Raw genomic sequence first — 16,479 nt, forward strand, 5'->3', positions numbered from 1 at the left:
TGAGGTTAAGCCGCGCGTCTGTCAGTTGCTGCTTCTCCACTTGATATTCACCACTTGTCTCTCTGCTAGCTGAAGTCTGGGATTTATAAGAGCATAGGGTAGCGGGGCAGAGCTGGCCAAAAAGGCAACATTTAGGCGGAATACAGGGATAAACTGGTCTCAGTTAGGGCCGTGGTTTCCAGGCTTGAGGGTGGGGCCTTTGCCAGGGAACCACCTTCTCCTTTCCGGTATATCTCTGACTCCTGTCTGTATCATCTTCAAATTTTTTAATTATATTTAAAGTTTAAAGCTTTTCATGCTGGCACATGTGTTTGAGTTGAAATTTTAACCATATACCTGTAAACTGCTGTTTTTTAAATATAAGAATGGGTTTTTAATATTTCCAGGGGATTGTGTCAGTCTAAATACTGATCTCTTGTAACCTCACCTGAAGATAGTGGTCACTTAATGGAACCTATTTGTCACCTGTGCCTAACGTTGTGTAAATAGTGAAGGTCTCAAACTACTGATTCCATAGAATGGTATTATTAAGAACAATAAACATTAAAGACAGTCTGTAGTTCTGAGGTAGTCCTCAATTACTTAAAAATGCTATCACTTTTATCTCTGCTACTTTTTCTATTTCTGTGACAATCCTGTTGAATTACCTATTCTTGCCAACCACAAAAATGTTGTCTGTAAGGAACAGCAGAAACTTTGAGTAAAGCTCAGAATGGTGATACCTGCTGAAGACCTAAAGTGATATTCAAATTGTGTGTACATTTGTGGTTGCCTAGGGGTCAAGTGTTTTTCTGCCAATGCATAAACAAATAAAAACAGAACGTTTTCTTATAATTCCTGGAAAATATTTCTGAAAAGTTTTTTTATAAGACAATTTGTATTTTCAATATATTAACATCCCTCAACAAATCTGTGCTTTGTATCTATATAGTAGAGTTAGTAGATGAAAGATAGTCCCGTTTTATTGTTGAAGAAATTGAGTTGCAAAGTTATAATTCCTGGAAAATATATCTAAAAGGTATTTTTATAAGACAATTTGTATTTTTAATATATTAACATCCCTTAACAAATCTGTTTTTTGCATCTATACTGTAGAGTTAGTGGATGAAAGATAGTCTCGTTTTATTGTTGAAGAAATTGAGTTGCAAAGTTTAATTATTAATAGATTGTTTAAATGTTTATGTTAGTGATAGAGCTGTCTAATAATATTCTTTCTTCACTAGAGTGAAGAAACATCTTTGGGCTTTAAGTATAAGATTTGTTTCATTAAGTGTTAATTTTTGAAACTTCTATCAATAGAGAACATTTTCTTCTTTAGAACAGTGCAGCTGAAACTGACATTAGTGCTTTAAAATGTCCTGAGATTGTGGGAAAGCATTTACACTTGCATTACCTGATAAAATAATTTGTTAGTCCCTGCAATAACTTAATGTAGATTCATTCCACTGCCTTTTCCTGTACTTTATTAGTGGTGCATTTGTTTTTATGTTTTGATATCTCTGATTATGTATTCCAAAATGATGAGGCCTTGTTTTACACTGTGTTCATGATTCGTATTGTCAACCCATCTTGAGGTCATTTGAACTCTGTTGAATAAGCCTTTGAAAGGAATGCCGGAGATAGACCAATGCTAATATAAAGTATGCATAATTGTGAGTTTATAATTGTAAGTTGCTTATTTTGATGTCAGTGACAATTAAATAATAATAGTATTTGGTTTCTGTAATACCATGTTTAGGTGGAAGTGAAAGCTGTCCCTGTTTCTCAGAAAAAAACATCTTTACAACAAGATCAAGCAAAGAAACCTCAAAGGATTCCTGGCAGTCCTGCAGTAACAACTGCATCTTCTAATACTGACATGACTTTTGGAGGACTGGCATCACCAAAGCTAGATGTTTCATATGAACCAATGATAGTGAAGGAAGCTCGATATATTGCCATAACAATGATGAAGGTAATTTATTTTACTTATCAGAAAAATTTTAGTTTTCAACATTCGTTTATTTAACCAACATTTCAGTGTTTCAGATGCAGACACGAAATTATAAGTCCAAAGAGCATTTGATGGATATTAAATTTGCAGCAACACTTTTAAGATAATGTTATCCTATCTTCAGAGAGGGTTTTCATTGGTTTTTGACAGATGTCCAAAGGGGATCATCAATTACAGATCAAGTTAATCCAATCAGAGATACAGGTGTATTAGGCTGAGTTTCAGTTCCTGTGAAAGTATTTGACTACTTTTGACCAGGAACAGTGGCCCACACCTATAATCCCAGTGCTTTGGGAGGCCAAGGAGGGAGCAACACTTGAGGCCAAGAGAGTTCAAGACCATCCTCAGTAACATAGGGAGACCGCATCTCTACAAAATATAAAAATAACGTAAAATTTCTAAGTACTTGTCTATTTGCAGTTTACTATTCGTGCTAGAATGTATCTCTTGAGGGTTTCGCTATTTACCTATGCCCCCCTTCAGTTTTGGATTCTCTCAAATGCCAGATGTATCTCCTAGAACTCTTTGGGATTTTTAGCTCTCCAATAACTTTAGACATTAAAAATATACATTTTGGATGTTCTAGTTATCTTCAGAGGCAGCATTAGTCTGAATTATCAAGGTCGTCATTATTCGAAGCTGAAATTTATAATTTTGGCATTTTCAGAGAGCAGTCATGAGCCATTGAAGGCTTTTGGGTAGAAGAATGGCTTCATTAGATTTGAGTTTCATAAAGATTATAGTGGAATATGGACGGTGTAATTGGGCAAATGATCAAGACACATGGCTTGGTTTTAGTCTCTTTAGGGGACTGTTGACTTAATTTGGTTAGATATGCTGATTAGTTGGACTACTGAGTTGTCAATCAGGATAGATTCAATAGAATCGGTAGAACCTGGTAGCTAGTGGAGGTGGAGTAAAGAAGAAAGGTAGGAAATAAAAGATGAAATTCACATTTTGAGCTTGTGTCCAATTGATAATGGAAGAAGGGCAGGTTTTGGTTAAGAAAGATAACAGATTCAGTTTTGGATGAGATGAGTTTTAGGTACTTCTGAAATACCTATGTGAAGATGTATAAAACAAAGTTGGATGTACAGACCTGAGTGATCACAGTCTGACCTCAAGAAAAGGATTCAAGAATCATTAGCACTTACGTTGCTTATGAAGTCATGGGGAATAGATGATACCTTCTATGGTGAATGAAGACAGAAGTTCCAGGATAGGATCCTAAGAAACACCAGTATCACTGAGTCTCAGACTCTTCTCTACATCAGAAGCATCTGGAGCACTTGCTTTAAAAAAAGATTTCCAAACACCCAGAGATTTAGATTCAGTGGGTTTGGAGAGAGAGTCAGGAATTTGCCTGAAACAAATATGCAGAGTGATTCAAATTCAAAACCTATACTTTGAGAAATATTGATTTACAAGATAAGACAAAAAGAAAGGAAAAGGAAAAACAATTCACACTGGTAAGAATACTAGCCAAAGAAGCAACACATAATTAAGGGAATGGCTGAAGTGAGTGTAGATAAGCCTCTCAAGATGTTTGACTGTAGAAAGAACCAGAGGAAATGGAATTGAGTGAAGGCTTTGGAGTATGGGGTCTTATTAATAGAGATAGACTTACATATTTGAGTGCTGATTAGGAGATAATTCAGAGAAAGAAAACAGTAAAGACACTCTGAATATAAAAATAGAATCTAGAGCTCAAGTGGCAGCAGTGGCCTTAAATAGAAGGAGTAGTGCTTGTTTTCATTCTGCCAGGAGAAGGAAAAGAAGGCTTAATATACAGATGCTAGTAAATTTTTAGGTTTTGCAGCCAAAGGAATTATTTAAAACCGTGATTTTGTGTTTGGAGTTGGAAATGGAAGTGATGAATCTTAGGGTCAAGGTTTTGAAACAAAGGGGAAAAAATGAAATTGTTATTCCTTGAGATTGAAAGAAAGCACCGATCAGAAAAGATGTATTAGATGCCTTTGAATAATAAGTTGAAATTGAAGATTATTTGTAAATAACAATGTGAGTCATATGAGCATGGGTAAAATAATCATTTGGATTGATCTAGCATTAAAATTTTACTAGATAGTTCAGCAAAAGAACAGTGGAACAAGAAGTTGAGTATATGGTAGCTAAAGAGAGGACAGTGGAACCTAACTTAGTTTGGAAGGGAAGAAATTTCAGAGAGTCAAGGAAGGTAGAGGGACTAGACATCAGAGTAGATATAGGAATAGTTATTGAGGTTAAAAAAAAAACTGAACAGCCCCACTTTATTTTGATTTCAGAGACAGAACAATTCTGAGTAATGTCACAGGTCTGTGACTTTTGGTGTGAGTGGCTGGAAAAAAGTTGAAGTTATTGAGGTTAAAGAAATCAGGGAATGAGAAACTGGAGTTCTAGATGAATTGTCCACTGGCTGTTAAAGAAGTCAAGGCTACAAATTCTTCTCTATTCCAACACTTATTTAAGGAATTTAGTTTCTAGTCTCCTTACCTCCCTAGTCTTTTAGTTTCCTATGAACATGCTTCAATTTGTATAATTTCTTTTGCAAATTTTGTTACCACAACAGAATGCAATATTTCAAACATGTTCTGAGTAGCCTAGGTTTAGAGCAGGTATAGAATACCATTCCCAAACAGTATCTGTGAAATGTTAATTCAGGTTCCGGGAGGAAATTTTCCTTATCAACCATTCACAGATACTATGTACTCACCCAGTAGTGAGCCAAGTATTGTAGAGGATGGAAAAATGAGATACGGTCTCTTCTTTCATTACTAAGTGTGTTAATAATATGTATTTGAGGGAAAGTGATGAAGTAGAAAATACATTGTACTCAAAGTCTAGAAACCTGGATTTCCTTCTTTTCTCACCTTTGTATGGCCAAAGACTCAGCCTTAATTTGCGTCTTTCTCACGTCTAACTTTTGAGTAGGTAAAGTCAGCTAGATCATTCCTAATTCATTTTTATGAAAACAAAAAGGGTAGAGAGAAGGAAAGGGGCTTTGAGTTTGCTTCCTTTTACTGTAAGTACAGGAGGAGTTAGAAGTGGATGAGCAATTGGACATCTTGACCTGAACTTGAAAGATAATGATTTCTTTGCTAATGTTGCAGGCATACAGAAGTATTGGGAATAATGTGCCAAGTTTCATGTACCTACAGCCCATTTTTGTCTTTACATTTTACCATAATTGTTTCAGGTCATTTTGTTATTTTTTATTAAGAAACAGATTGCTACACGTACAATTGAAGCCTGCATAAACCCTTCCTCAGACCCATTACCACCCCTTCCTTAGAGGTAACTGTTGTCCTGAGTGTAGTAATTCTCATTCCTATGTATATTTTTAGGCTCTTGTTGAATACAAATTTATTCATAAGCAGTATATTTTGGATTGTTCAATATGTTTTCCAGAAGTTTATAAAATAGTATCATATTGTATGTATCATTTTGCCAGATTTTTGCTTAATGTTATTTTTGAGGTTCAGCCATGTAGCTATAGGTCATTCATTTTAACTGCTTTAAAGTATTCCTTTGGGTTACTATTCCATAATCTGTCCATTCCCCCATTGATGGACACTTATTATAAACTGTACAGAAATAAACATTCTGTATTTGTCTCCTTTTGTACAGGAGCAGGAGTTTGTGTAAGATGCATACTTAGAAGTGGAATTGTTAAGTTGTAGGGCTTGCACACCTTCAACTACGTTAAGTATTGTCAAAACTCACATTCCCACGAGCAATGTATGAAAGTAGCAGGTGCTGCATGTTCTCCTCAGCGCTTGGTTCTTACCAACACAATTTGATGACCATGATATGATTTATTTTAGTTTTGTTTTCTTTCGTATTTTCTTTCAAGTTTAGTTAAATAACTTTTCTGGTCTTTATTGACCTTTCAGATTTCTTCTTCAGAGAATTGTCTTGACTCTTTTGTTGTTGTTGTTTATCTCTTTTGTATGGATTTGTTCTTTATATATTATGGATGCATATCACCTATGGGTTATACAAGTTAAAAATCTCCTTCTCCGAGGTGGAAGCTTTTCCTATCTTTATACTATCTTTGTTTTGGAAAGCTTTAAAATTTTAATGTACTCAGAAGATGTTATCTGTTTTTTTCTTTTGCTTTTTTTTTAAGTTTTGGTGTTTACTTTTGGATCTTCAAACCACATAGAATTTATATTTAATAAATAGTCTAATGTAGGTAATTGAGTTTTTTCTTTTTATCCTATATGGATAACCAGTTGTCTCACAACCATTTATTGAATAATGTATTACTCTATTAATCGAGAATGTTTCTAAATGATTTTACAGTTGTTACTGGTCTCTTTTTTAAAGGTTTATGAAAATTATTCATTTGAAGAACTACGTTTTGCATCACCAACTCCTAAGAGGTAAGAATCGCTTTCTCAAAGTATAACCAAAACATGTGTTGTCACTTGCAACTAATATCGTCCTGCATTTCAACTTTATTTTCTATAAATAATTACTTTATAGCATTTTTCTAGGTTACCATTGCTGATAGAGATTTGTCACATAATAATGTATAGATTTGCAGAAAGCATGTGTTTACATTCAACTGTAATACTGCCAGCATGTTACATAATACTACCTACTAGTGAAAGTAGGTATGTAAAGTAGGTATCTAGTATCTAAAAATGTTTAAATTGACTTGTTTAGGATTGATTAGTTTGTTTTTCATTTGTTTGCTATTTAAAAATTAATCCTTTTGTCCTTCCAATGAATTGTGGAGAGATTTCAGCATGTGGTATACTTGTATTTGATTGTACGGTCTTAATTTTTCAGCCCATAAGTAATTCTGTTAACTTCAGATTTAAGCACATTTTTTTGAGTTAATATTTTATTTGTTAGTAACAGTACTTCTTAAAATAGACGCTTGGAAAAAATAATTAGATGCATTATAGTTTGGAGAGATCACCTCCATAGAATTTAGAAAAGTCCCTGAAGTGAATCTGGGATAGCAGAATTATGTATAGGCTGGAAATGCCAGTTTGAAACTCATGGGGAAAATACATTTGGGAATCATCTACATAGAGATGGCATTTATTTAAAACTGAGGAATGGATGTCACCTAGATAGATGGCATAGGTAGAAAAAAGATTACCCAGACCCAAATCCTGGGGCATTCCTTAAATTAAACGGTAGTCAGAAAAGGGAAAGCAACGAAACACTGACAAAGAATGACCAGTGAGATAAGAAAAAAGCCAGGAAAATAAATGTCGCTGAAGCAAAAGGAAGGAAGTATTTCAAGATAGGAAGAGTTGTCAGCTATCAAATGCTACTGAGAGATTACTGAGGATGAAGTGACCATTGAACTTGGGGACATGGTGGTCATTGGTGACTTTGACATCAGCAGGTGTAAGGAAATGTTGGAAACAAAAGCCTAGTAAGGATAAATTGTGGGAGGGAAGTAAAAGTGAGAAAATGGAGTTTGATATAAATAGGAGAAGAGATGTAAGACCTTACTAGAGGAGGCTGTAATATCAAAGGGAGGTGTTAGCGAAGGTTCTAAAGTTTGTGTGCTAATGGAAATGGTTCAGTAAATTGAGAATATTGATGATGCATGAGAGAGAACAAGGTGAATGCAGCATAAAAATGTTGAGGGAATAAGATTCACAGGACAAGGGCAGGGGCTAGCTTTGGATCAAATCCAGGACACTTCCTCCATTCTACCATGAGAGAAGGCAGGGGAAAGTAGGTTTATTAATCACATTGCAACTTTGAGGTTGTATCTGATTGCTTATTGTCTCACAAGAAAGAGGTGAGGTCATGATCACCTGAGAGTGAGGAAGAGAGGTGATGCAGGTTTGAGGTAAGAAAGAAGTGAAATTCAAGCATTTTGGAGAGTAGGCAAGCATACTATGGCAGGGTGGTAGGATTGTGAGGAGGTATGCAAACAAATTAAATGTTTGCTGAACTATTGTAATGATGTTGGCTGCTTAACCAAAAGTAAAATTTCCAACATCCATCTTATTTCTTTCCAGACCCAGTGAGAATATGCTGATCCGTGTCAATAATGATGGGACTTATTGTGCAAATTGGACTCCAGGGGCTATTGGACTCTACACTATTCATGTTACCATTGATGGCATTGAAATTGGTAATTTTTTTTTAAGCTGTGAGCTACTACTTACTTCGAATAACTAGAATCAAAATTATTTTTATCTTCTAGTTTTGCCCTTTAACTCGCTTCATACATATGGATAGGTTTCATAAGTTATTTGAGGCCTTGTTTTCTCATTCATAATGAGTATTTAATTAGCGCGTTAACATTTTGTAATAATTTCTGGTGTCCACCCAAGCATTGTAGCCCTCATGACTCCTTCCCTGCATTCCCTGATGTGAATAGTCAGGTGTGCTCTCTTCCACGGTGCTGTGTTACCCTGTCTCTCCCTTGTGGGTGTGTCTGTGCTTCTCCTGACTGTGAGCAGAAAGCATTCATGCTTGGATCTTCCAGTGTAGCTCAGTGCCTGGCACGTAATGACAGGAAATATGGATGAATGAATGCAGTTTTCAATCTATCAATGTGTTATAGGATATCTATACAGTCATGTGCCTCATAACATTTTGGTCAGTGACGAACAACATATATAGTGGTGGTCCTGTAAGATTTTTACTGTACCTTTTCTATGCTTAGATATGTTTAGATATGCAAATCCTTACCATTGTGTTACAGTTACCTACAGTATCCAGTAGAGTAACATGCTGTATAGGATTGTAGCCTAAGACCAATAGGCTGTACCATATAACCCAGGTAATCTGTACCATCTAGGTTTGCATAAGTCCACTCTGATGTTTGCACAATGATGAAATTGCCTGGTGATGCATTTCTCAGAACATTTCCCCCATCCTTAAGCAATGCATGACTATATTAGATACATGAGAGGGGATTTATTAGGGAAAATAGGCTTGCAGAGTTATGGAGTCTGAAAAGTCCCATGATAGGCCACACCTGTAGGCTGGAGACCCTGGGATGCAGGTGGCCTCAGAACCAGAGAAGCAGATGATGCAACTCTCAGTCTGAAGCCAAAGGCCTGAGAATCCAGGGGGGGGCACAGATATAAGTCCTGGAGTCTAAATTTTGGGGACCCTGGAGTTCAAATGTCGAGGGACAGTAGAGGAAGTGTTTATCCAAGCTCCAGAAAATAGATATGCATTCACCTCTCCTCTGTTTTTGTTTGCTCTGTGTCCCCAGCTGATTGAACAGTGCCTGCCCACATTGAGAGCAGATCTTCCCCACCTACTCCACTCACATTCACATGCCAGTCTTCTCTGGAAACACCTTCACAGACCCAAAAGTTATGCCTTACCAGGTTTCTAGGTATTCTTTAATTCAGTCAGGTGGACACCTAGAACTAATCATCACAACCATTAACTTTGAAAAACATACTGCTTGTCTTTCAAGCATTAATTTTTTCTTTACTTTACTTTTAAACTGTGTGTATAATAGGATAATAAGGAGAAAACTATAGTACTTATCAGTGTGAATTTCTTGTAACGTTATTTTTCCTGATGCTCCTCGAGAAAAGGAGTTTCTGTGATCAGATAGATTTCAAAAACCTGGTACGGGATGAGTATCTTTTATCTGAAATGCTTGCAACCAGAAGTATTCTAGATTTTGGACTTTTTCTGATTTTGGAATAGCTGTATTATAGCTACCAGTTGAACATCCCTAATTCAAAATTTCAAAATTCAAAATGCTTCAATGAGCACTTTTTTTGAGCATCATGTCAGCATTCAAAAAGTTTTAGATTTTAGAGCTTTTTGGATTTGGGGTTTTCATATTAGAGATGCTCAACTTGTATATGGTAGTCTCACTTGAGACATTCACACAATCTACATGAACATATTAGAGATTCTGAGAAGTTCTGAAATCAAGAAATTTGTCTATGTTTAATCCTTATCATGGAACCCTTTGCTAGTGGGAAAGAGAGAAACAGGGTGGAGATAGTAATAATACCAATTAATATTTCACCAAAATATTTGGGAAACTCTGCTTTAAGTAGTTTGCTTTGTCAGTGGAGGTAAAGAGGTACTTTACATTGATGTAATTGTATGTTCTCATACATTAATATAACTATATAGACTCAGATATGTCCAGTTCACCTGACCGTTCTAGAGACCTTCTCCAGCAGCCTTTGCTGCACTCTTCTTTATTTCAACATATCCATAAAGCCTTTAGTTCAGCAACTGTTTTTTGGTTCTAAGCATACATTGTCCTGAGTAAGACAATTCCTGTCAAGTGTTAACACTTTACTGAGGACTGTGAAAGTAAAACAGGTAAACCAAAATCCTGTGAAGTAGAATATAAGTAGTGACATACAAGAGATACAAATTACAGTAGGAATTCAAAAGTAGAAATAGCCAAGAACGACATTGTGAAGATTTTCTTCTCTCTAAAAATTCTGGTAAAATTTCAGTAGATAGAGTTTTTTTCATCATCTTATCTAATTGTGGGATGAAGGAAACTGATACAAATTAGATAAGAAAAATCCACTTGTATTTGTTTTTTGGAATGAAGCTGAAGAAAAAGACTTGCTTACTTAGAATCATCCATTTTCTTCCATACTCAACTTCACTGCTCTTCTTCGTAAGTTTTCTCCCATGCCGTCAGTGGGCTGCAACCTTGCTTGACCATGGACAAGCAGAGATAATAATTCATTATTCATTAGAATAATTCAATAATTCAATAATAGCTAACATTTATTGTGCATTTAATATATATATCTAAATTTGTTCTACATGTACTTTTTTTTTTTTTTTGAGACAGAGTCTCACTCTGTTGCACAGACTGGAATGCAGTGGCACAATCCCTGCTCACTGCATCCTCCACCTCACAGGTTCAAGCAATTCTCATGCTTCAGCTTCCTGACCTGGAATTACAGGTGTGCGCCACCATGCCCAGCTGATTTTTGTATTTTTAGTAGAGATGGGGTTTCGCTATGGTGGCCAGGCTGGTCTTGAACTCCCAACCTCAGGTGATCCGTCCGCCCCAGCCTCCCAAAAGGATTACAAGTGTGAACCACTCTGCATGGCCCCTTGTACATTTTAAGTCATTTATTTCCTACAACAGCTCGGTGAGTTAGATACTATTATTTTTCCCAGTTTATAGATGAAGAAATTGAGGCACAGAGAGTCAAACAGTTAGTGCAAGATATCGGAGTAACCAAAGCAGTCTAACATGAGAACCTCAGCTTCTCATAACCATGCTACATTGTCATAGAGATGACTGGTAGAGATGATGAGTGGTATTCTGATTTCATATTGTCTGATAAGATTTAATTCTCAAGGGTCTTTTTTTTATTATTTTCCATTTTTTCTGTATCATTTCATATGTTCTAGTTAAAAATAGGGAGCCCCTTCTTTTCCTTAACCTCCTGAGATATTCCTTTAGAATCTCATGGCCATTTTTAAAATATTTCTCTTGTTTAGCTTACTAAATATCCATTACCTTAAAAGGACAGAAATCAGATATTTGTGTTAATTTTTAAAAATAGCCTGTGGATGTTTGTAAGATTAGGTTTAAGGATCTTCCTTCTGTTTTTTTCTCATATGTTACAGTTCCCTTATTTTTTTGACAGATGCTGGTCTGGAAGTAAAAGTAAAAGACCCACCAAAAGGGATGATACCACCAGGAACTCAGCTGGTCAAACCAAAGACTGAACCTCAGCCTAATAAGGTTAGGGCAGAATGAGCTGAGAGCCAGAATCATTCAATTTTTACATGTTTGTCACTGATGCTTCAAAATGGCCAGTAAACATCGAACGTTTTACTTGATTTCAGGACTTAAATTCTAATTATCCCTAAATAAATTTAGAGAGTAGTTTATGGTAATATTTCTAAGTTATAACATATGTACTTCTTTATTTCTTTGTGTAATGCTATCGTAATTGATACATATTGTATTCTTCCTGCTATATAACATTTACAATGAACAAAAAGTCTACTGAAATAAAGTGTAAAGTTTGCAAGGCGAAAATGTCCTCTACTGTCAAAAGAAAAGTTAACTTCTGAAATCTAAAGAATAAGTACAGGCATTTTGGTAAACTGCATGTTAAAAAATGAAATATTGGTAATTGAATTTGTTTTTCTAACAGAAACAAATGGTTTTTATCCTTCTTAACACATATCTTCAATATTTAGAAATGAATTAAAGTATGTATAATTGTCTAAGTTTTATTTTCAGTAATATACATTTCAGTGCTTAAAAGTTCTGTGGTTAGTGTTATAAAGCACTGTTATTTGCAGAGGGAGCCTCACTACAAATAATTCTGGAACCTTGTTAAGAATTATGATACTTTCAAACCTGCTTAATTTTACTTCTTGCTACTTATAAGATCTCTATTCCATGTTCTTCCTACCTCACTGTTTATCTTTGCCTTTCTCAGGTTCGAAAATTTGTGGCCAAGGACAGCGCAGGGCTTCGCATTCGTAGCCACCCTTCCCTTCAGAGTGAGCAGATAGGCATAGTGAAAGTCAATGGAACTATCACTTTTATTGATGAGGTAATTGATAAAGGAGCTCTTTGTAGTAAATTTTGGACAGCAAGTTTTTGCATTGTTTTCTTAATAATAAGGTTACTCAGTTTTTTGTCAGAATGTATTTTAAGCAGTTTGGGAAATATTTTAAAACTACTTTATAGAATGTGTTCATTGAGTTTCAACAATTCATTTATTTTATCGTTAAAAAATAACTAAAATTATATTTTGAACATGAAAAGAACAATGTTCAACATAGTATTCAGAAATCTATACATGTATTCACTGAAAATAGGTATAGTTTTTCATGACATTTTAAAATGTTGTTTGTTTTGAAATGTGTTTCTTACTGCTTTAACTTTAGACAGTATATTTTTCTGGTAATACAACCAAGTAACTTCTGATTCTTAGAATATAAATATAAGGGAAGGAAGATTCGTATTCTTTTAGGTAACATCTGATTTTACTGTCTAAACTATGTATCTTAAAGTGTGGTTTCCTTGTGTGTTTATTCCTAAGTGAAATTGTTTTTATAATCTTGTCACATGAATTATCATATTGTGTTGGCACTCTTTGCTGCTTTTTTTTCCCTGGAGGGTCTCTCAGACTTACTTTCTACAAAAACTAGATGCTTAATCTCCACATCCACCATTATTTTCCTGCTTTGCAGACTTTTAGACGTTGCTAGCCTCATAGGACTTACAGGAAGGCCTGGCTTGTTTCTGTTGCTTTTTTTCTATAGATCCATAATGACGATGGTGTGTGGCTGAGGCTGAATGATGAGACAATAAAGAAGTATGTCCCTAACATGAATGGTTACACTGAAGCCTGGTGCCTCTCTTTTAATCAACATCTTGGCAAGAGTCTTCTGGTCCCTGTTGACGTAAGTAAAAGGTGGTTTTAAAAAGCATTATAGATACACGCTGTTTTTTTTTTTACAGGGCTTTCTTTAATTAAGGCTTTTCAGTTCTGAGGTAACCCACAACTAAGTAACTTTTACTTTACAATTTTTTGAATTCTTAAGGGCTTCTGTGTAATGAAAGTGAAGTTTGGCAAGGTTAAGGCCCTTAGTGCAGATTATGATCCATCACAGATAGGCAGGAAGTAGTAAATTTAATTAATTACTACTTAATTAAAACTACTGAATTCCTTTCCAAGAGGTAGAAAATGAGACTGGTTACATTTTTTTCTTTCTTATTTATACAATTGTTTGGAATGAATTCCAAACTAAAGTTTATGAACTCAGAAATATACATTCAAAAACATGTATAAATGTATGTTATAGTCACATTTTGCAATTAGTTCTGTGTATTTTGTCTAATTTTGAATTTCTTCTTTCTTGGCTTGTAATAGTATTATTTAGACTTGTGGTGCTATGTAGTATTCTAATTGAAGTTAAATCCTAGTCTTTGAGAGAATTCATTTTACCTCCTTGTTAAGTATAGTAGAATAGAGCCAGTGTTCACAAGATAGCTACTTCACGAAGTATAATAATAACCCACACTTCATTTTATATATTAACCAGGAAAGAATGATTTTTCCCTTTTTTCATTACCATCAAATGTGTGTGCTCTTTAGGACAGAGCTAATAAATAGCACAGGTAAAATTTTATTTAAAAACTTAGTATTTTAAACAGTTGAATTTCTTAAAAATCAGTTTATAAAGTTAGCTCATTATGTCAAACCATTCAGTATATTCCATTTGACTTTCTCCTTGATTGTCCGTAATAATGTTCTCCAAAGCAGTAGTTTATATAATACAAGACAATTCTTTGAACAAAACATTGGAATTTCTATTTGTATTTATTGATCTCATTCTTTTTTATATGCTTTTGTGTATGTTTTATAATAGCACAGTGGAGACTTTGTATATATAGAGAGAGCAAGGAAGAGAGAAGGAAGATATGTGATCAAGAAAATTTAGAGTGTTGGCTTACTGCTTTACGGAGGTTAAGTTGAACAATGATACATCTATAATTAAAATACTAAATTTTAAATCAAAAATTACATCAATTACATCTTATTAAATTTTCCTCAGATTTATACCTGCAGTTAAAAATAAAAAGGATTTTGACCTTCTATGAAAGTGTATTTTAAAGAGATAATTATAACCACCATTTTTGTACAGTTTTTTTTCCAATGTAGACTTTTTTGTTGGGCAAGGGGGAGTTGAGTTTTGTTTTTTATACAAATGGAAGAACCGCTGGAACTCAGGAGGTGGAGGTTGCAGTGATTCGAGATCGTGCCACTACACGCCAGCCTGGGAGACAGAGCGAGTCTCTGTCTCAAAAAAAATAAAAATATGGTGATGGGGTCTTACTATGTTGCCCAGGCTGGTCTGGTCTCAGACTCCTGAGCTCAAGCGATCATCTTGCCTTGGCCTCACAAAGTGCTGATATTACAGGCATAAGCTACCACACCTGGCCATTGTGTGTTTTATTTAAGATAATTTTCTTCAGTCCCTAATAAAACGTTATTCCAGATTATATTATCTTTTCTACCTCCCCAGTCCAAATTTTCTCCGATTTCTTTGCTCATTTGAGGAGCTGCTTTTGGGAGAGAAAGATACTCACACAGGTAAAGCAAGTCAATAAACAAAGGTAGAAAGGAAGAGCAAGAAGAACCATCTGTCAAAGTTCTGAATCCCACGGTTTTATTTTAAAGCATTGTGTTCTGTTATTTGATGCTTTTGAACACCATCCAAGAGACTATCTGTAGTAGACAGTCTCCTTAAGGGAAAGAAGGGAGTAACAAAGCTTAGAGGAGCGGTAAGGAGTGGAGTGAGGCATGCAGATACTTGCCAGTGGTTTTCACTGGAATGTGAGTGCGGAGGTTGTTAATGTAAACAGCTCAAGAGTGTCTGGTATCGTTAGGAAGCTAGGGTTTTTTTGATTTCTTCATTTTAAGAGTAGTAGTGACTTGAGAGTTTTGTAAGTTAGAAGAAAGATACTAGTAGAAAAAGGGAGAAATTAAAGATGTAGATGACAAGGCTGAAGACTGAAAAACAGGAGGAAGAAATGGAATTAAGGGCACCTTGGAGAGCTTGCTTCTGTAAAAGAGCGGGGGATATGCATGGCAGTAGTTATGTCTTGGAGGAGGGAGGGACGAGGGGAAGAGGTTGAGGGAGACTACAAGTTCCCTTAAAATAGAAGATAGGAAAACCATCAGTTCACAATGAAAAGAATGAGTTAAGTTAGGGGGTTGAGAAATGCAATGAATATTTGGAATATTGTTTGAAGGATTACTGGGCCACTAAAGACTCAATGAGACCACTGTATAGACCCAGCTGGAATCCCCCGCCTAGTCCTTTATTGCCCTAAGTGTCCAGAATTAAAAGAGCCAAGAAACAGCCAAGAAAGCAAATTCTAGTACTAGTTGCTGAGCTGCTGTGACAGAAAGAGCAATTAAGATAATCAACTCTGGGAATGTGTACTCAGACCTAAGTTAGAAATGTGAAAGGACAAATGGAAGGTCCTAGGGATTTAGAAGATTTAATAAAATCCTAGAACAATATAGTGAATGCACTGTAGTTAAAGAGCTGGAAAAATGCAGGCAATAAAGTAGAATATTTGTATTTGATATCATAGGTAGAGCACTTTAACGAATGAGATGCTCTGTTACATTGCCATGGGAGGGTGGCTGAAGTGCAGTGCACATGGAAGTCACTGCAAGTGCCTAAGTCTAGGAACTAAGAAGCTAGGCAGGTGGAAGATCATCTGCATGGACTTGAAGACACACAGATGATGTGACTCACAAAGTTAAAGATAAAAACAGGCTGTACGTGGTGCACGCCTGTTATCCCATCTCTTTGGCAGGCCAAGATGGGTAGATCACAAGGTCAGGAGTTCAAGATGGTGAAACCCTGTCTCTATTAAAAATACAAAACTTAGCCGGGCGTGGTGGCGGGTGCCTGTAGTCCCAACTACTCAGGAGGCTGAGGCAGAGAATTGGTTGAACTAGTGAGGCGGAGGTTGCAGTGAGCTGAGATCGCACCACTCC

At 35.7% G+C, this 16,479-nt stretch overlaps 1 protein-coding gene across 1 annotated transcript in view; it reads left to right on the forward strand.

Annotated features, from left to right (window-relative positions):
* The window catches only part of MYCBP2 (MYC binding protein 2, E3 ubiquitin protein ligase), a 271,487-nt gene that overhangs the window by 161,284 nt on the left and 93,724 nt on the right, over positions 1-16,479 (forward strand). The window contains exons 46-51 of the mRNA XM_012000660.1: positions 1,739-1,954; positions 6,320-6,375; positions 7,987-8,102; positions 11,584-11,681; positions 12,391-12,507; positions 13,223-13,363. Coding sequence (XP_011856050.1) covers positions 1,739-1,954; positions 6,320-6,375; positions 7,987-8,102; positions 11,584-11,681; positions 12,391-12,507; positions 13,223-13,363 — 744 coding nt within the window. The remainder of the gene's footprint in view (positions 1-1,738; positions 1,955-6,319; positions 6,376-7,986; positions 8,103-11,583; positions 11,682-12,390; positions 12,508-13,222; positions 13,364-16,479) is intronic.

The sequence above is a fragment of the Mandrillus leucophaeus genome, unplaced genomic scaffold, assembly GCF_000951045.1.
Source record: "Mandrillus leucophaeus isolate KB7577 unplaced genomic scaffold, Mleu.le_1.0 Scaffold638, whole genome shotgun sequence".
NCBI classification, from domain to species: domain Eukaryota; kingdom Metazoa; phylum Chordata; class Mammalia; order Primates; family Cercopithecidae; genus Mandrillus; species Mandrillus leucophaeus.